Source organism: Juglans regia, chromosome 13 (assembly GCF_001411555.2).
Source record: "Juglans regia cultivar Chandler chromosome 13, Walnut 2.0, whole genome shotgun sequence".
In the NCBI taxonomy this organism is placed as follows: Eukaryota; Viridiplantae; Streptophyta; class Magnoliopsida; order Fagales; family Juglandaceae; genus Juglans; species Juglans regia.
This window is the reverse complement of record NC_049913.1, coordinates 8,453,147-8,474,848: the sequence shown is the minus strand read 5'-3', so window position 1 is coordinate 8,474,848 and position 21,702 is coordinate 8,453,147. Positions and strand designations below refer to the sequence as shown.

The following is a 21,702-nucleotide window of genomic DNA, read 5'->3' as shown; positions in this document are numbered from 1 at the left end:
AAATGTTATAAAGAAAAAATAAATAAGTTGATGTATAGTATACTATAAAAGTATGTAAAATAGAAGAGAAAAGATATTTACAATCGTGAATTGTGTAACTACTGTGCAATCGCTTTGGAAAAAGTGAATAAAACATGAGACCCACATGAAAAAAAAATTTAATTTTTTAATAGAGTACCCCACTCATTTTCAAAGCGATTACGCGGATGTTGCATAATTTACGGTTATATGTAGAATTACTCAAAATAGAAAGTGGGTTTTGGTGATATATTTTAAATGTTAGGATGAATAATCTATTGAAATTGCTCTAAAAGCATTCTCATTCGATTCCCTAAACTTTTTCCTAAATTTTAACTAGAAATGACACTCCCTATAATTTTATCTTAAATTTTACTCATCTTCAAAAAATCTCATACATTTCATTCCCTATCTTTTCTCTATTCTACTAAAATAATATTTTTTTATTACTTTTTTCTCTGACTTCTATTTCCATTCTTAACTACTAATTCTTTTATCTTATTCTCTTCTTTTCAAATACCACATTCTACTAATCAATTGCAATGGACATTTAAGATAAATCACAGAGTAATCAAAGGGAGAAATCACAGATAACCCATGATATGGAGGGATAAACAATGAAGCATGCAAGTGAGTAAAATTAGATCCAAATTACAAGCATCTTAAAGGAGTAAACCCTAACCCAACAACAGATAAACCACGACATCGAGGGATAAACTGAAGCATGTAAGATGATAAATATGGAATTGCAAATAGTATCGACAATGAATATATGAGAGAGAGAGAGAGAGAGAGAGAGAATTTCACCGAGTGTGTGTATGGGTCTTACCGAAGACGACGATGTAGGGATTGCCGGATGGAAAGGCAAACGATGGTTGAGGCGATGGAGAATCGAAATAGGGACGTTGGCATGGGTTGAAACCGAATAGTTTAGGATTGGAGAGGCATAATGATTCCCTAAATTATATGGGGAACCATTGTAGCATCCCCAATAGTTAACCCTAAAATGGGGAACGAGATGGAGTCTGCTTTTGGAGTTTTTCCCAAATACAAACTCTATAGTTTAGGAAAAAACTCCGTTTAGGGAATTAGATGGGAATGCACTAAGGGCTACATTGCAATCTCCACCATGTTTACATTAGCAATTCAAGACAACGATCACCACAGGTAAGAGCATTCTCATTGGATTGGTCAAATGCATTTTCAAATTTTAGTTAATATGACATGAATTTATATTTGCCTATTTTATTTAAATTCAATTCCCACATTGGATTATATATTTACTCTTTATATAATAATAAAATATTATTAATTTAATAATTTATTTATTTAATTTATTTTTATCATATTTTGTAATTCTACTAATTAAATGTTAATAATAATTATATTTTAATTAAATTAATATTAAAAAAAGTATTATTAAATGTTAATAAGAATTTTATTCTAAATGTTAAATTTTAATTATATTTTAATTTATTTGCTTGAAGAGAAATTAATATTTTAATATTTGAAGTAATTGTTGTTAGGTATATTTGATGAGTTATTATAGTTAAAATTTAAATTATTTTAGAGATATCTAATTTAATATAAAAAAGTTTTGGCACAATTATCTAAATTTAAGTCGTTATTTAATTTTGACCAAATCAACAAGAATGCTCGAAGATCATTCATTGGGAAGTGACCACGGGTGCCATGTGTTGCTTTTAAGTGGGGGGATATCGAGCACGTGACTTGACGGTGGACGACGACTTCTGTTTTCCTGCCACGCTAATAAAGTATCTGAAGGATATCTCCCAGATTCGACACGTTGTCTGAGAATTTACAATCACGTGATTCTTGAGTTTCCATTTGTTTAAACTTTTCGTTCACGTAACCTGTATTTTGTGGGTCAGTGGCGGAATGCGCACACCGTCGTGAACCAGACCGATTCCGAAGTATCTTTTATTTTTCTCCCCAGTTTCCCAACAACCCAGCGAACCCCACTGCCTTGCCAATGTACCTAATTACCCTCTTTCCTTGATCGCAAAAACCAATTAGTTCCTGTATAATTAATTGTATACGAATCTTCTATGAAGACTTTATCAACTTGGTTTTTCTATTGAAAAATTTTATTTACAGTCTCTAAATAAAAATTACATGTACAAAATCTTCATTAAATAAAAAAAATATCATTTTAATAAAGATATTATTATAATTTTAAAAAAATTTAAAAATAAAAGAGTAATGCTACATACAATCGTGGAATGCGTAAATACCGTACAGTCGTTTTGAAAAAGAGTGGGATCTATTATTAAAAAATTAATTTCTTTTAATGTGAGTCTCATATTTATTCATTTTTTTCAAAACGATTGTACGACATTTACACACTCACAACTGCAAATATCATTTCTAATGTTTGAAAAGTCATACTCATTGAGTCTATACAGATAATTTATTTTTATAGATGACATGAAATGAGTTAAAATTAAAATTAAAAGTTAAATAAAATATTGTTAGAATATATATTTTTAATATTATTTTTGTTTTGAAATTTAAAAAAATTGAATTGTTTCTTTTATTTTGTGTAAAAATTTAAAAAAGCTATAATAATTAGATGAAATAAAATGAATTTAAAAGAATTGTGAAAACAAACTAGACTTTAAAGTTGATCAAATATATAATAACTATTGTTTCCTTATAAGTTGACAGTCAAATGTTAAAACCTTAACTTATTTATTCATCTCATCGTAATAGAATAATAAATATAAACAGACAATGCTATTCACTAAACATTATTCTACGCATATATTACTATGTTAATGTAACATGTACTCTATCGACTCTTAAAATTTGCACTGTTTTTTTTTTTTTTGGCTAAAAAAAAACAAAGAAACTAATTTAGTGGCTAATACAAAATACTATGTACATTGACCTAGTTTATTGAGAATTAAACGAGAATATAGTATAAAATATGATTAGCAACATGATCTATATATAAAGACATGCAAAAAAGACACGTACGTACGAGTGCTGTAAATAATGTTGGGTCAAATTAACTTATAAATAATTTTATAATTTTCAAACTGGTCATAACATGTGCAGGAGGGTGTCGGGTTCAATCTTATTACGGAACCACTAAATAAAATGAAAATATGCCATCCATCCCAATTGCTACCTGCTTTATTACCTGCTTTATAGATAAGTCAATGTGCACGTCTGCTAGTTATGTTGTTTCGTTGGTAGGGTTCTTCGTACGTATAACGTAGTCTTATAAATTGCTCCAATCGACAGCTAGAGAATATATAGATGAGGATTACATCGATCGAGATTGCCAAAGTTTATAGTCGACTTCGTGACGCAATTCAATGTCTGAAAAAATAAAATTTCACAAATTAATCGTTTCAAGTTTAATCAGATTAAAAACTCTTTGGTGAGAACATAACGCCAATTAATATATAGGAGCTGTTCATTTTAGTTATCTCCATGGTAAGAAAGAAAGAAAGAAATTAAGGTGGTTTTTGGTAATAAATGTTACTGATCAGTTTGAATTGTGGTAGAGCAAAAGTCGATTAAGGGACATGCATGCTCGTCATAATTTGCGCAACCGCTACAAAGAATGATTGAATTTTTCCAGAAGATAAGGCCATTACCGGAGTGAATAATATTTACAGGAACTATTTAAAAAGAATAAAAAGTATTATTTAAAAAATTTTAATGATAAAATAGATAAGTTGATGGATAATACATTATAAAAATTAATATATAAAATAAAAAATTAAATTTTAATGATATATTTTAAAAAATAGGATAAATGAACGAATGAGTCTCAATTTGGTGAGAAATGTGATGATTAAATTTGGTGAGAAATGTGATGATAAATGACTTGAGATAAGCTGAGATGAGTTGAGATGGATTGTGAATAGTAATGAGATGAGTTGTGAATAGTAGTGAGATTTGTGAGTTAAAGTTGCTAAATAGTAATGAATAGTAGTGAGATGAGCTGAGATGACTTGCGAATCCAAACGTTTCCTTAATTTTTTTGAAAAGCACTGATTAGCCCAAATGATGCTTTGCAAAAAAGCAGAGCGGTTATGACAAAATATATTTTGATGGGATTCCAATGTATACCACCTATTACAAATACATGGAAAATGTGACAATTGTATGAATGTTTCAAACTGATTTTTTGCATACCCTTGCAGATTTCTACATTTGAGAATATATATATTTGAAAATGTTTTTTATATATGGTTTCCAAACTTCTTAATCGTGGTGTGTATTACTTTAAGCTCTATAACTATAAATTTTAAGTTAAAACTATATTTCTTACCGTAATACCAAATATGCACTTATCAGAAGGCAACATTTGCTTGGCGCCAATTTCTTGTTTTTTACTCTAAGCTAAAAAGCCAACAACACTTTTCGATAAAACCAAAGTAAAAGAGAAGTTTTTAAATGAAAATTTGCACTCAAACGACAACAAATGAATGATCAAGGATGCAAATTCAAAACGTGATTCATATTGTTTATACATCCCAAGCACTCAAAAAAAAAAAAGCGAAAAAAGAGAGAAGAGAGAGAAAAAGAAAAAGAAGAAAGAGAGACCATTCAAAAGTGCGAAAGAAGTTAGGGACAACAGGTTGGAACTAAAAAACAAGCAATCTAGAAGGGCGTGACCGGGAAACAGCATACGCAGTGGATTCAAATAACATTGCACGAGTCAAGTCGGTCACAAATGCAGCCCAAAGCTGAAAATACTGAAAAGGACCCGCCTACCAACTCCTTATCCCACTCGATGCTGCACCGCATTTGTTCCTTTTATTGAAGACCCCTCGCGGAAGACGTGGTTATTTACAACAATCTCGTGAGTCGTGAACCCTTTATAGTAACAGCTCGTCCTTTCCTTCTTTTATCCTCGTCGGCTCCAACATTCCTCTCTACAATCTGAAGCTAACTCGTCCAGAAAGAGACCCACAACATGTCGAGGGCCACCGTTGTGCTCGATTTCTTTGGCATGGAGAAGGAGAGTCCACACTCCTCCTCCTCCTCCTCTTCCTCCAAATCTCAGTTCCAGAAGTTTCTTGATCGCCAGAGAAGCTTTCGAGGTCAGTTTCGTTCACAATCACTTCTTTCTTTCTTTTTCTTTGCTTGTGATATTGTGATATTGTGTTATGTGTATGGGTGCTGAAGGGTGCGTTTATTTATTTATTTATTTTCAGGAATGCAAAGCGCCATTTCAAAGATCAACCCGGAGGTTCTGAAATCCGTGATTGCCTCCGGTTCCGCGAACCAGGGCTCTGAAACCGGCACTCCTATTCCTACCAAGAACTCGGTTTCGGTGCCGTCGAGTCCCGCTTTACCTGTCTATGCTCCTCATACCCTCAGGTACTTGAGATTTATCCACCTATTTTTTCACATTGTTCCCTCCATTATTCTTGGAATCATTTACATGAAGAAAAGAATCGCCGTTGAATGAATTGCAGGCCTAGGACTCCAGAGAGCCTTCCAGATACAGCTCCTTTAACTATTTTTTACAATGGAACCGTCTCAGTTTTCGATGTCCCTCGAGACAAGGTTTGTTTAATTAAATGTTCTATTTTCAGTCTTATATTTAACTTTTGATCTTCTATTTTGGCGTTAGTTCTGATTTTGTAAAATTTGGGTCAAATGTACCCATATATTTAGGCAGAGAACATTTTGAAGCTTGCTGTGGAAGGAAGATCGGACCCGAAAGTCGCGGTTCCTTCAAGCGACCAAAAACAGCTACTCGAGACACTTGATGGAGGTGAGATGACAAGAGGTTCTGTTTTGGGATTATGGATAACTTTTGGTGTAAAAATGAAACTAATTATTCGTAAAAAATATTGCAGATCTGCCAATTGCACGAAGAAAGTCGTTGCAGAGATTCTTAGAGAAGCGCAAAGAGAGGTAAATCCAAATTTTCTGTTTGATATATCATTATGCACATGTCTGGAGTATTTGTGGATATCACTCGTGAATTTTTTCACTCTTTTCCTGGGATCTGGGTTGTGGTAAAATAACCTTTTTTAACGAATGAACTAAATTTAAATTTCTTAATACTTAGACATAAAATTGAAATCTGTTTTATTATATTTTAGGTCTGATCGGTAAGACAACTTAGCATGAAACGGATCCTAGATTCAGAAGTTTTAGTGTATGTAGATAGATTATCAAGTACACGATTCTCAAGGATGGTGTCGGCATATATGAACGGCTCACGTTAAACAATTTTTAAGAAAAGATCTTGTCTTTTTGACGACCGAAGAACACGATTCTTTTATCCAATTTATGTTGGAAAATGCGATGTCACCACGTTAGCAAGGGTAGAGGATTGCATATATCATATATGTTACTGCTAAAATATTAGAAGAATTTTGCACACAGCGAAGAAGATGTATTGAAATTCAAGGGAAATGGCAGTTTTTGAAGTGACGATGGGATGTGGATAAACAAAGATTCAAACATATTCATTTCTAATGGAGCTTATTGATTTAGTTAGGGATTATCTTAGTAAACAGTTTCCTTGATGTTTTGGAAAACTAAATAAACTTTTTAATAATCCAAATAATTGAATGATAAATGCTTTAATCATAAAAGTTTTTATAAAAATAAATTTATAAATTAACATAATTTATGTATATTATATTAAATTGTAAAATAGTTGTAACGATTAATGCCGTGCATACCGTGAAGGGTGGACGCGGGTGATGACTCTCTTGGAGTCTTGAGATTTGGGCAACTTTGCCGACTTGAGAGGGCTAGTGATGGTTGGACTTTTTGGATAAATAAATGCAACATTTAACATGCATGCCTTGTACTGTTTGAATTATATTTGTAGGTATAGATAATAGATTGTATAGGCCTTTTTTTTTTTTTTTGAGAAAAATGAAGAAATATGATGCTTATATGAAAAATTTTCTTTTCTAATAATAGATTGTTTTTTATTTAGTAATTAAAGAAGTGATTTTATGTATATTGATATATTTTTTTATTTTTTTAAAATATTTGAATACATTAAAAAAATATGAATAAAAAAATAAAAAAAGACTGAGTAGCACCGCTCTAACTAAAATTGTGTACAGTATCATTCTAAAATATTATATAAACTTTGTGCATATGGCTGACACGTGGAGTTGCTTTTTATTTGTCATGTGCAGGTTGACTTGCGCCTCGCCGTATGCGTGTTACACCTAAATTCTACGCGTCTTGGCGCTGGAACAAGTCCAAGGAGAGGAGCAGCCTATTAATTTCAGACCCCCCTATATTGACGTTAAAAGATAACAAGGACGCAAAAGAAAATTGAAATAGTTGTACAAATATGAAATACCTTTATTTATCATCTTTTCAAGGATTGCAACTTGTTCTATGTATCCTTTTTTTTTTTTTCTCTTGGAAGAAAGAGGTGCAAAGTATAGAATAGTCAGTCGGTATCACGTTTTAGTAATGGCTGTAATATGACTTTGGCAATTAGTATTATTCCCCCGTCTGTTTCCTGTACACTTTCCTCCCTATTTGGACTCATTCAATTCTTTTGTTTCTTTTAAATGTAATGTTATTGTCGGTGCCACGCGTATTCCAACCCTTTCTTCAAAAGTCGAACCTTCCTGTATTTTATTAGGAAAATGCCCAAAAGGGATTGAGAGCGAAAGTGTTGCTTTAGGTTATAGTAATTCTATATATAATTGTAAAGAATATAAATATCTTTTCTTGCTTTAGGCACACGCATACGGCATACGGATAGCAATTCGGTATTGGGACGAAAAAGTCTCCTTGGTTTAGGTACAACACGCTTGCGACGGATATCGAATTCAATGTCTTTTTCGGTACGCACATGTTGTTGGTTAGGTGGAGCATTTTCTCCTCCCAATCGTGACTATTTATTCCTTGCTTGATAATAATTATTTTTGTTAATTTAATTGTTTTATTTATTAAGAACATAATTGGGTGGAGAAAATTAATTAAATATGTCTTTATGAAGTGTTGTAAAGTAGTGAGATTGTTTTTTTTATTTAATTTGTTATAAAAATTGAGATATGATTTTTTGATGTAAAAATATTTTTTGGATTCATAAATAGTTGAGATGAGTTGAATTAAATATTATTAAAATATTATTTTTTAATATTATTATTATTTAAAATTTTTAAAAAATTAAATTATTTTAATATATTTTATATAAAAATTTTAAAAAATTATAATAGATAAGTTTCTAATCTAAACTCGGGCTAAAGGATATTCTCAGAAATTATTCACGCGGTTGATGACTCACGTGAAATGTAATTCTATCACGTGAAAAGCATTAATAATCTTTGTATTAGCGTAAGGATGGCGTGATGGTTATTTTTTTTTTTTTTTAATGTCGAATAAGTAGGTCGTAGATATGGCCTACAAAAAGCAAAAGTAGATCACTAGATCGTAGAGTAGACTTCAATTCAGAAATTAAAATGCAACAATTACGGACACAAACTTAAAGCATTTCTCCTCACTATTTTATTTAATAACTTATACATGTTTATCACATTGTTCAATGATACCGTGAGTGGCTCATGTTTAGTTTAGTGCTCGTTACGTAGAGTAAAATAGAGATGAGAAATTTTATAAATAATAATAATATAATTTGTAAATAATAATAAGATAGTTTAAATTGAATATTTTTTAGATTTTAAAAAATAAGAGAAAAAAATTGAATAACAAATATTATAATTAAAATATTATTAGAATATAATTTTCTAAAATTATTTTTATTTGAGAATTTGAAAAAGTTGAATTGTTTTTTAATTTTTATTTGAAAGTTTAAAAAAATTGTAATGATTAGTTTAAAAATTTTATATTTTAATTATTTTTGGAAAGGAGATGATATAAAATGATATAAAAATTTTAAAATGAGATCTATTTTCAAATAATTCGTCTTTGTGTCCTTTCAATTTTCATTTATGAAAAAAAACAAATACAAGAAAAGAGAGAAGAACATCTGCCAAAAAAATGGATCACTCACAACACTCCCATTGTTTAAAATACACAATCAAAATTTATTTTTTCTATTTTATATACACACTTTTTTAATTTACCTTACATCAATTTATCTATATTTTCTCTATATCATTTAAATATTATTTTTTAAATATATTTTAACTATCAATGAATTTATAATATTCTCATATCTTTTGATATTTATAATATTTCTCCATATTCAATATGATATAATTTCTTTCTATACACTCAAAATAACATATATAAACCAAACAAAAACTACAAATAAAATCAAAAGATGAAAACAATATGATTATATTCTAAGAATATTCTTAATAGATTCTTGGATATATGATGAGAAACTAGGGTATGATGAAGATAAAATAGGGAGACTGATCTTGTTTGGAAAGTGAGATCTCATTTCATCTCATAATTTTATTTTAAACATCACTCAAATACAAGCACTTTTCAATTTTAAATATTTAAATTTTTTATTTAATTATTACAATTTTTTAAAACTTAAAAAGAAAAACATACAACATTTTCAAATTTCAAAATAAAAATAATATTTTAACAATATTTTAACTTTATAATATTTTTATTCAATTTTTTCTTTTTCATTTCCTAAAATCCAATAAAATATCTTAACTCAAACCATTTCACTACTAATTACAAAATTCTTATTTTATTTCAATGATTTCATTACTCAAATATGCCCTAAAGGAAAATGTGAATGTAAAGAGAAATAATAAAAAAACAAATTAGATGATAAATAGTTATGCTACATGTAGTGGGTTTACTGCATTACAACAAAAAAAAACTATTGGAACGATTTTTGTTTGAAATGAAATGAAAATTGTTTTAAAAAAATGACAGAAGTTGTTTACCGTTTAAACACGTTCGAATGGAATATTTTGGGACAAAAAATTTTGTCCCTAATAAGATAACCGTTTGAATGTCCATAAAAAGCGTTCGAATAGAATAAAATGAACATTCGAATGGAAATTATATTTCGTTGAACGATAACTTGGCACGTTTACTAAAAATATTTAGTGGGACATTGACTTAACGTTCGAACAACATACAAAAACGTTTGAACTCTAAGGTTAAACAATATTTGAACATATATTATTTATGATCGAACGATAAATTAGCGGGTTAAGTCCATATATTTTGGCGGGACATTGACTTACCGTTCGAACATTTTACTATACCGTTCGAATGGTAAGTTAATAAATGTTTGAATGTAAAATAAAGTGTTCGAACGATCGTTAGAGGAATGTTACTTTACATATTTTAATTTTATTGATTATTATTAATTTTAATTTTAATTTTATTTTATTCTTGTTAAACTAATTAAGTTGTTCTACTTAACATCTATACACCACATAATATAAATCAATAATTAATCTAGAGAAGATAAAAAAGATTTAATTCACAATTAAATCAAATTTAAAAAACATTAGATATTGTCCATACCAAAAACAAAAAAAATAAATAAATAAAAAATTGAAACTACTATGATCCTAGCTCTCTACAGACATCCTCGATTGCACCTAAGCATGTCTCTACTTGTGTCAGTCGAGTACTGAGCGTGACCTGATCGCAGTAATGACATGAATGTATATACGTAATTCAGATATGCTAGTATTAATTTCTGTACGTAACTCAGAGATTCTAGCACTAATCTCTGTAAACAACTCGGACATGGCAGTATGAACCTCCATACGCACTGCATTGATCACCACTGATGTGTGTTCGCCGATCTCTACACGCAGTATGTCAATTATCTCCTTGCGAATAGATGTGCGTGATGCCTCAGCCAAGGTGGATGCCCCGGATGTGCATCTCTCTGAATATCAACCAGGTCAGAAACAAATCTACGAAAACGAAGTCTCAAATGTCCTGTGCTTCGTGACAGGGTGGTTATTGAGAAGTCTCACATGACTTATAAATAAACTCATCCTAGGCTTTATAAGGAGTTATATCATTTCTCATATCAGGCATTTTATGGGGAGAAATGAGTGTCTTTAAACAGTATCAGAGCCAGGTTAACCATTGACTGATAATGGGCTCCTGCAACCTACCCACGATGATGGTACCGGAAACACAGGCTCAAAAGTGAGGGGGCGTATTGATAAGTCTCACAAGACTTAGGAACAAACTCATCCTGGGCTTTATAAGGAGTTACATCACTAATCATATCAGGCCTTTTATGAAGAGAAATGTGTGTCTCTATAGTGATGTTATTGATTAATCTCATCGGCTCTCGTGCACGCTCGGCAATATTTGACACGACTCCAGAATATAGCAAAAATCGGGTGATCAGGATCCTGAATGACAGTATATCTATCATAATGTACCGAGCCTCTGATCAAATCCTGTCGAATGTATACCCCACGAGGTCAATAGGACACGAGCGACCCGTATTATAAATTTCGTTTGATCCATGCCAACCTCGGTCTTGTGCTGCAGATGGTCAATATTGTTGGTGATTATCATATTCATAATCTTGAAGAAAGAAGATAGATTTGCATGTTTGATGCTCTTCGTCCCATCATACAGAGAAGCATCTAGACCAACAATCAAGTCCCTCACCTCATGATCAGCGGTGGTATCGAGCTCATCTGTGTAAATTGATCCCTCATCCTGAGCCATCTCCGCATCACCCAAAGGATTAGACTCTCTAGGCAATACGTTCGGATAGACATCGCATAATCTAGGAATATTGAAATATTTAGTGAGTTCATCCGCTGAAAATATAACTAGAGCTCCTCGGATAGAGATTCCGTATTCCCCTTCGTCATCAGAGCTGGCACCACCGAGCTATTTATAGAACTTAGCGACAATGCAATACATGACACGATCTCCCATGCTTCTTCTCTTTGATCTAGGAGTGGTGCCTAACCACGATTGCTGAAAAACTGATTATAGGGAATGACCCTTCGAGATAAGAGTCACGAAATCAAACAGTTTCACCTGCCGCTCTAGTAAAACAATCATCTCTCAAATTGTTTGGATGGAGGGTTCGCCTGATTTGCCACACTTACGTCCTCTATAAGATATTATTATCAACCTGAAATTTTAAAAAATAAAATATATATGCAACATTAGTGATAAAATGTAATAAATAAATATTCACAAAATTATATAGTAATAGAAATTTAATAAATTAATTGATAGAAAGAAAATGTGATAAAAATAAATGAATAAGTTAACATAAATTAATTGGTTCAGATCGTTCGAACATCTTCGAACGGATACTATGTTCGAACAGACACAATAGTATTCAAACAAACACTATCGTATTTGGTTCAGACTGTTCGAACGGATAAATAGTATTCAAACAGACCATCGTGTTTGGATTATACGTTCAAACGCAAACCAATCGCGTTTGAAAGGAAACTGAATCAAACTCAATCATGGCTGAGTCAACTCAACGGCCATGAAAACCTATAGAATCCATTGATTTCATGGGTTTCTTCAACAAATCACATATTGTACTTCATTTCTAAACATCCTACTGTAGATTTGTGGTGTTTTACTGTGCCTATTGATGAAGAAATATAAATTTTCTAGAGAAAACAAATTAAACAATAAAACGATAAAAATAAATGGTAAAATAACTTTTGAGGAACGTACCGATATTTGGGAGGAAGAGGCTTCGATGTGGGTGGTGATTACAGCAGCGCAAGAAGGATGTTCAAACATATATTCTTGGTTTTAAAATGATTTGGGACAACGGCGTTCAAAAGCCTCCATCCCCGATAACTTATGTGTAGAAAACCGTTCGAACGATAGATTATACGTTCGAACGGTTTTGACTCATCATTCAAACCGTATTATTTACCGTTCGAATGATATTTGTTTCAAATTTAGTAAATATCTATATGTATATATAATAGTATATTATAATTAGTATCTATAAATTAAAATATATATAGTGAATATAATTAAAATATATTATAGTATATATTACTATATATATGAGAGTATAAATTACTAATATATGTAATATTATTTCTTCCTTTATATTTTACTATACTATAATATATATGATATTATATATTACTAAATTATAGTATAATATATATGTCTATATTATATTATAGTATAATATTACTTAATATGTATAGTGTAAAAAATAAATATAATTGAACATTTAGTAATAAATGTTCGAACGGTATGTACTTATCGTTCGAAGGCTATATTAGCAATTGAACATTTGAAGAAAAACATTCGAACGGTTTCTAAGATTTTTTGCGCCTCCTAAAATAGTGGCAGGAATGTATCCCACCAATCAATGAGCAGTGGACTACCATTTGAATGGTACTTTAGTGCCGTTCAAACGCTTTCATGAAAAATTGTGAAGCAAGAAAATTTGTCATTCACGTACCAAATATTGTCATTCGACTGCTAAATAAAAAGTTTAAACACTTTCAGCCACCGTCAGTCCCTCATTTCCTCTTTTCTACTTCACACAATCTCTGTTTTCTCTCTAAAACCTTCAATTTTTTTCAAAGAATCATTCATTCTATGCACATTATATAGAGGGTTGTACACTTGTATTGATTAAATGTATGGTTGTTTTTAATCTACCTTGTACATTAACTAATTTTCAAACAAGTTATTAATTTTATAGTTTTTATATATTGTGTAGGTGTTTATTGGAGTGTTTGGAATTGCAATTCGAAATTATTTGAAGGTATGTTCATCATGTTTTGTATATATAATTTTTCGTTTGTGTGTTTATCTCTCTTGTGAATTGATTTGTGATGTTGTGAATTATTTTCTGAATTTGTGTGTTGTCTCTGTTTCGAGTCTGGAATCTGGATTGTAACCGTTCGAACACTATGTGTTTCCGATTGAACAAATTTTCCTGTTCGAACAGACTTCTACGTGTATAAATAGTTGTACTCTTGAGTTGTAATACTTGAATTAAAAATAATATTTAAAAAATAAATAATTAAAAAATATAATGTATAATTAAAAAATAAGTAATAATTAAATTATAATTAATACTTCAAAACTAATAAATATAAGAATTAGAAATACTTAAATTAAAAATAATACTTAAAAAATAATTAATTAAAAAACTATAATGTATAATAGAAAATAAGTAATACTTAAATTATAATTAATACTTAAAAAATAATAAACATAAGAATTATTAATACTTAAATTAAAAATAATACTTAAAACATACCCAAACATAAGAATTATTCATACTTGAAAAATACTATACTTAAAAAAAAAATTAATAGTATAAAATAATAATAAAAATAAATAATACTTAAAGTATATTTTGTTATATTGTATGATTGAATTCTTGTATGTTGCATTGTTGTTGTGTGATATTATCATATCTTGTATGTTGCATTGAAATAACCCTTAGACCCATTCGAGAGTTATCAAACTTGTTGAACGGTTGATTGATAACTCTTGAATTGTCCAGAGTGGATAGTTTGGGATTGTAATATCATTATCACAAACTATCAAACTGTATCTGTTGCGTCCAACATCATGATTTTGGTAAAATGTTCCAATATTGTTTTCTAGATAAGCAGTTTTAGTTATGGTGCATCTACGTATTACTTGTCGGTGCACACGACCAAATGAACATATTGGAAGAACTATGAGGAGATGCTGCCGAAATTTCGTTGGATGTGACAGATAATAGTTGATAGGTTAACGATTATAATCTTACAATCCTGAATGAGATATGACCAACTACCCAGTCAAAGGAAGAATGCACAATATGTTAGATAAATACTTGCTTGTTAATGCACGTGATTGTTGTAATAGGGTATTAGACATATATAAGAGTTGAATGCGAGTTAGAAATCGGTTCGGTGATGATTATAATATATATGGTGAATGTGTTAAGAAATTTTTGAAGTTCACATCATGTGCAGTTGATAGTGATGATCGTATTAGATGCCCATGCCGAGAATGCAATAATTTAGATTCTCATAAGATAGACTTGGTGAGAGAGCATTTGTTTTCCAAAAGTATTGACCAAGATTATACTGATTGAGTTTTATACAGATAATCATATCTAGCATCATTCGAGTCTCGACACGAAAAAGAAGACATTATTGAATATGTACATCCAAAGGTTGTTAGTAATGAATACGAAGAGAATATGGAGTAAATGTTAGGTGATATTGATGCGGGAATATTTATAGATGAAAGTGATACGGACGCATCAAATTCAAATGATTCGGGCCGTAACACTATTAAACGCTTATGAAATGATTTACAGCGTGAGTTATATCCAATGTGTAAAAGGTACAACAAGTTGTTATTTATAATTAGACTACTTCATATAAAATCCATGTGCCGAATATCTATTAAAGTTCTCAATATGTTACTTGAGCTGTTTAAAGAGGCACTTCCATTAAACAATATTTTACCCCGAAACTTCTATGAAACAAAATAGTTGAAAGATGACTCGGGTTTGACTACAACGTAATACATGCATGTAGGAATGACTGTGTGCGAGAGAATGAACAGTTGACGAGTGTCCCATTTGCCATGAACATGATATGACACTCAGATGTGTCGCGAAACGTTGTACACCACTTTCTATTGATACCTAAATTACAATGGTTATTTATGTCACGTTCAATAGTTGTGAACATGATATGACACTCATCATCTAGAGTTAATAACGATAATGTTTTGTCACATCCTGCAAACTCTCAAGTTTAGAAGGAATTTGATTTGGAACATCCATGGTTTGCTGAAGAACTTCGTAATGTGTGACTTAGGTTAGCAACATATGGATTTAATCCGTTTGGGAACATGAGTACTAGTCATAGTACTTGGCTAGTTATACTTATGTCGTATAATCTACCACTGTGGAAGTATATAAAAGATCCATATTTCATGATAAGTTTGCTCATTTCAGGTCCGAGATCAACGGGAAATGAAATAGATATACACTTACAACCACTGATTGTAGAATTGAAAGATTTGTGGAAGAATGAGGTCTTAACATTTGATTCATGTTATCGTGTTATGGACAATAAATAATTTTTTTTGCTTATGAAAACTTGTCAGGTTGGAGTACTAAGGGAAAATGGCATGTCCGATTTGTAACAAACATACCCAATCTGAATGGCATACGCATGAGATGAAACTATGCTTCATGGTTCATCGTTGATTTTTACCTGTGACTATAGATGACTTGGAAATGCTAGGATATTTGATGGCACAGTTGAATGGGGCACCCTCCATCATATTTGTCTGGCGAATATGTACTTGCACAATTTGTAGATGTTGAAACTAATGATTTTGGTAAAAAATAATGAAAGAAGAAACGAAATGTGAATGACTTGAATTGGACCAAGAAGAGAATATTTTTTGAACTCCCCTACTATCGATGTCAAAATTGCGGCATAATCTCAATGTTATGCATATTGAGAAAAATATATGTGAGCTTGTGTTGGGAACATTGATGTCAATTGAAGGCAAAATGAAAGATAATATAAACTCACGAAAAGATCTGAAGCGATTGGGAATAAGACCTGCAATGCACTTAAAACAAAGTGGTTCTTTTATCTACATGCCAATTGGGTGGTATATGTTGTCAGGAAACGAAAGTACTACATTGTGTGAGTGGCTGTTAAAGATTAAATTATCGGACGAGTATGCCTCAAATCTAACCAGGAGTGTGCGAACAAATGACTGGAAAATTACTGGACTAAAAAATCATGATTGTCATGTGTTTTTACAACGTATCTTGCTTGTTGGTATCCGTGTGTACTTGACGAGAGATGTGCGGGTGGCTTTGACTGAGTTGAGTGCATTTTTAAAAAACTTATGTGCTAGAACGTTGAATGTAGAAGTTTTGGATCATATGAAACAAGAAATTGCTATAATATTGTATAAGCTGAATAATATTTACCCACCGTCATTCTTCGACGTCATGGTTCACTTAGCCGTTCATTTGTCACGTGAGTCTCGACTCGTAAGACCAATCCAGTATAGATGGATGTATCCCATTGAACGGTTCATTAGGAAGTTAAACTGCACAATGGGTAACAAGGTCAGCCCAAAATGATCAGTTTTAGAAATATATATTGATGATGATTAGCATACATTTTGTTCCAAATACTTCCAAGGCATTGACACGAGATTTGATCGGTTGGAAAGAAACTTTGATATTGACCAAGCAAGACAATGAAATGGGTTTTGTGTTTTCCCAACAAGTACATCCACTTGGTGAAGTGTGTGGTTATGATTTGTGTGGAAGAGAGTTCTAGAAAGTTCAGTGGTAGGTGCTAAACAATTGTCCCAAGATAGAGATCCACTTGAAGTAAGTTCACATTATCTGTTAATTAATATTGTAAGTTACTTTATAAAATTATACAAATATAATTTTTTTGGTAATGTTTAATTTCAGTAATCATATTAATGTGCTCAAAAAATTGTGAGTAAATGAAATAGACCAAAAATATGAAGAGGAGTTCCCGAAATGGTTTGAATAACAGGTAATGACATTACAAATGTCTATGAGAGTTTGTACTAAATTAAAAAATGCATTGGATTGTTTTGTTTTAGATGTTTATACACTATTTAATATGTAGGTTGTACAAATGCATGTGAGTAATCCAAACGATATACCAGACGAACTGTATGCACTGGCATGTGGCCCTTCGAGATGCGTTACTCGATATTCTGCATGTATTTCTCGAGGAAGTACATGCAGAATAGTTGTGTCTTAGTCGAAAGAAGTCATGACGGAGACAACGTTGATTTCTATGGGGTTATTGTCTATATAATTGGAATGAGATATTTGGGGGAGCTTGTGGTGTATCTATTATTTAAGTGTGATTGATGGAATTTAAACAATCCTCAAAGGGAAAAACGTCATGATGAATATTTTCTTAGTATTAATACATCAAAAAAATAGTATGAAGATGATAATTTTATTTTGGCTTCCTAATTATCTCAAGTATTCTACTTAGACGATCCTAAGTTAGGGAATGAATGGCGAGTAGTACAAAAATTTTTCACAAAAAATATATATAACATTATTCCTGAGGTGGGCGGAGGGACAAGATGAAAAAGAAGATAATTCTTCTGCTCAAGAAGCATTCCAAGAGAGCAGGGTCAGCTCAATAGACTTTGAGGCCTAAGGCGATAAGTTAACACAGGGTCTTTTTCTTGTATCAAATTAACTAGGTTATACCTAAATATATTTTTATTTAAAAATTATTCTTCTTACTTTTTTATATGCAAAATTACTAATTAAATTTTTATATTCAAGTTCTTCTAATATTTGCTTCTCAATTGATAATATGGCTAGCCCATTTAATCTTTCCTGTGATATTGTTGATCTTGATAAGATTTTATCAATTTTAATTTTGAAAAACTTCTTTACGCAAAAGCAACAGTAATCTGTATTGTCAATAAAATTTTGTAAGTGATGTATGGATTTGGGAAAGAATCAATTCTTTTTAGAGCACTAGTAAGGGGCTCAACAAAGTTAAATTTTGGCTAATGAGTAGCTAAGGTACAAAATAAAGTGCAATAATGGACTCGACAAATGAACTTTAATTTTAGCCACATATTATATCATTGGCCGAATTTGTTGAGCCCAACGGCCTTGCCAAATATTATTTTTGGACTAAAAAATTATCTTCCTGCTGTTACTTCTCTCCCGTGCATGAAAGAAAAAATGAAATAAAATATTGTCGTCTGCTTCTCGCCTCACTTGGCTCCCGTGAAATAATACATGTCAACCTTGGGCCCCAACCTTCCCACCAATACGCCACTATCCAAACTTTCAACTAAAAAGTGAAATAAAAAATATAATGATATGAATTAGGATAATATATGAATATTAATATGTAGTTTTTTAATAACGAATAAATATTTAAATTAAAATTAGAATTAAAATAAATGAAAAGTTTAAAATTAATATTTTAATATAATAGTGAAAGATTTGTTGAACCTGTTATTTGATGTTGTTGAAAAGTGGTTAGCTAAATTTGTAAAATTAAATTTCTTAGTCAAATTTTGGCCAAAGTTTGTTGAACCCACTACTAGTACTCTTATATAATCAAGCCTTTTTGGGATTCAATCAATTTTTCTATTCTCCTCTCTCTCTCTCTCTCTCTCTCTCTTTTTAAAGTTTGTCATATCCAAATACATATTTTCTATTAGACATATTTTCTAGTAGAAAAGAACAATATCCACTATATAAAATCTTACTATGCTAATGAATATTCTAAAATAAAATAAATATTAACATAAAACAATGGAACCTAATTTAGCAAATGAGATTCACTTTTATATAACAAATGAGATTCACGTCTATATAAAATTCTTAATCTGCATAATAAAATAAAATATCTTAATATTAGTATCTAAAATTAAGAAATAAATTATACACTAGAAGAACTAAAAGAGAAAGAAACAAAGTTTGAAAAATAGTCCACGATTAGGTGGCCCATGGGCCATGTGAATTGTGAAAACTATGGTGATTGAAGTCTTGAAGAAGAAGACAAAAAATGACCAAGGATGTTCTAAAAACAAGTCATTCACGTGACTCTTTTATTGCCACAAAACTTTACTCTATATATATAAAACAAAACTTTTATGTATATACAAATTGCAAATTAGATTAATCAGCTTTACTTATTTTACTTTTGCCACCAAAGCACAACAGAGCTACTCAACGTCTGCCGGTACAATTGGAAACAATGGAGAGGCTGCCAGTGCCAAATACGAGCAAGATGGATGCAAGAGAGATATTAGAGAATGGAAACTGGAGTATAAAAGCGATGAAATAAAATTTTTCGATTTCAAGGATAAATGGAAAGTTTTTGTGATGTTCTGATGGATTTTTTTTGGACTTTGCAAAGATAGATTGGAACCATTGAATTTGCAATCATTATTGTGACTTTTGACTTTTTTAAGGGAAGTTGCAGAGTCTATGTAATTAAATAAAAATTTATATATTTTGTTTATAATTATTAGTGTCTTTTTTTTCTAACCGTGGAGTTGAGAATTTATTTTTTCAATTTTCAATGTTAACATCTCTTTGTTTAGTTTAGATAATTTATTTTTTTAAAGTTTTTTTTTAACTAATTAGTTTTTTTAGTATTTTCTAAGGCATTCTTCCACTGTGGAGCCTTAAGCAACTGGCTAACTCGTCTTATAAGAGAGCCAACCCTGCAAGAGAGTCAACCCGTCTTTAACTTATTTGTGAATTTGAGCCAGTATGAGATGATCTCATTGCATAGGGAAGATATTGAGGCTAAAATTGTTGTTGCTACAATTGAGCAAAATGTTGAGTCATCTGAAATATTTACAGATGATGAGAGCGAATCTACAAATTATACTAATACAGATAATTGACCAGTTTTGTATTTATTTTACATAGTATCTCGAAATTATGTCATTGCGGAGGAAGGAAGTTCGCATTCTATTTTCACCTGTTCCTAGCTCTCCGTTTGATTCACCACTAGAGACTGACTCTATAGAACAAGGTAAATATCTAATCTAATACTTATTTTTTTCAATTAAGATAATTGATACAAGATAAATAATTAAATATTTTATAGAGTTAACAATACAATTTCATTAAGGTCGATGCACTACTAGAGACGTGACGTTGGAGAAATATCGTAAAGTGGATAAAATTAAGGTTAACATTCCCGACAACCATACCGAAGGCAAAAGACAACAAGCAGCTTGGCTTGCATCACATGTGGGTGCTCTTACACGAACTTATGAACCTTTGGCTATGAGTTCATGACATAAAGTCATGTAAGATATGAAAATACTTATAAAGAAGCATTGTTTGGTATGTAATATTTAAATAATGAATTTATATTAATATTATTTATTATTCTAAGTGATAATATCTGTGTATATATTTTTTCAATATGATTTTGAACTAAATTTTGGTCGAAGAGATAAGCGTAAGACTATCGATGAACTTATGTGTAATGTATTCCACAAGTATAAAGCGAGATCTCATGAGCATTACAATAAGTACAAGAACAAGAAAAATGTACGCCAACATCTTTTTCAAGATGTTCGACCTTCCAATTAGAAAAAACTTTACGACTTGTTTGATGATCCATCATATAAGGTAAATTAAATGAATTATTTACATATCTTATTTATACATTTCTCTTACTAATATTTATAACTTCTATGAAGGAACGCATTTCTATAAATAAAAAAAAATAAATCGAAATTGAAGATTTATCATCATATAGGCTCAAGATCTTTCTATCGCCTCTCTATGAAATTTGTAATATACTTTTTATTTATTTATTATTCTAAATAGTTTGTTTTTAGTTTTTTAGAGGTACTAATTTTAATATTGACTTTATTCTTAACAATATATCTTGTAACAAGAGTCAGACATCAATTATGATCTGAAAAATTTTTAAGCTGCATCACATACTGATTGTAATGGAGAGTGAACTTATTTCGATGCTTGTGAAAATTATGTAAGTATTATAATTTGTTTTAATTAAACATATTTGAATATTTGCGATGATATTAATTTTTTATGTTGTGTGTATGATAAAATGGTTGCCCTATATGCTGAAGCTGCGTCAGATCAAAACTCCTCAACAAGTGACGTTAAAGTTTTTACACAAGTTATGGGTCAACGTTCAGGATATTTGAAGGATTTGAATCGCTGTGTAAAACCTTCTATCTCTTCTTCAACGTTAAGTACCTTTA

The 21,702-nt window shown here is 30.8% G+C and overlaps 1 protein-coding gene across 1 annotated transcript; it reads left to right on the top strand.

Moving 5' to 3' along the window:
* The first annotated feature begins 4,714 nt into the window (after window positions 1-4,714).
* Window positions 4,715-7,581, top strand: LOC109021098 (protein TIFY 9-like). Its single transcript, XM_019003648.2, has 6 exons — window positions 4,715-5,102; window positions 5,217-5,382; window positions 5,481-5,571; window positions 5,683-5,782; window positions 5,868-5,925; window positions 7,176-7,581. Exons 1-6 carry the CDS (start codon window positions 4,976-4,978, stop codon window positions 7,210-7,212), a joined length of 579 nt encoding a protein of 192 aa, XP_018859193.1. The 5' UTR covers window positions 4,715-4,975; the 3' UTR covers window positions 7,213-7,581.
* The last annotated feature ends 14,121 nt before the right edge of the window (window positions 7,582-21,702 follow it).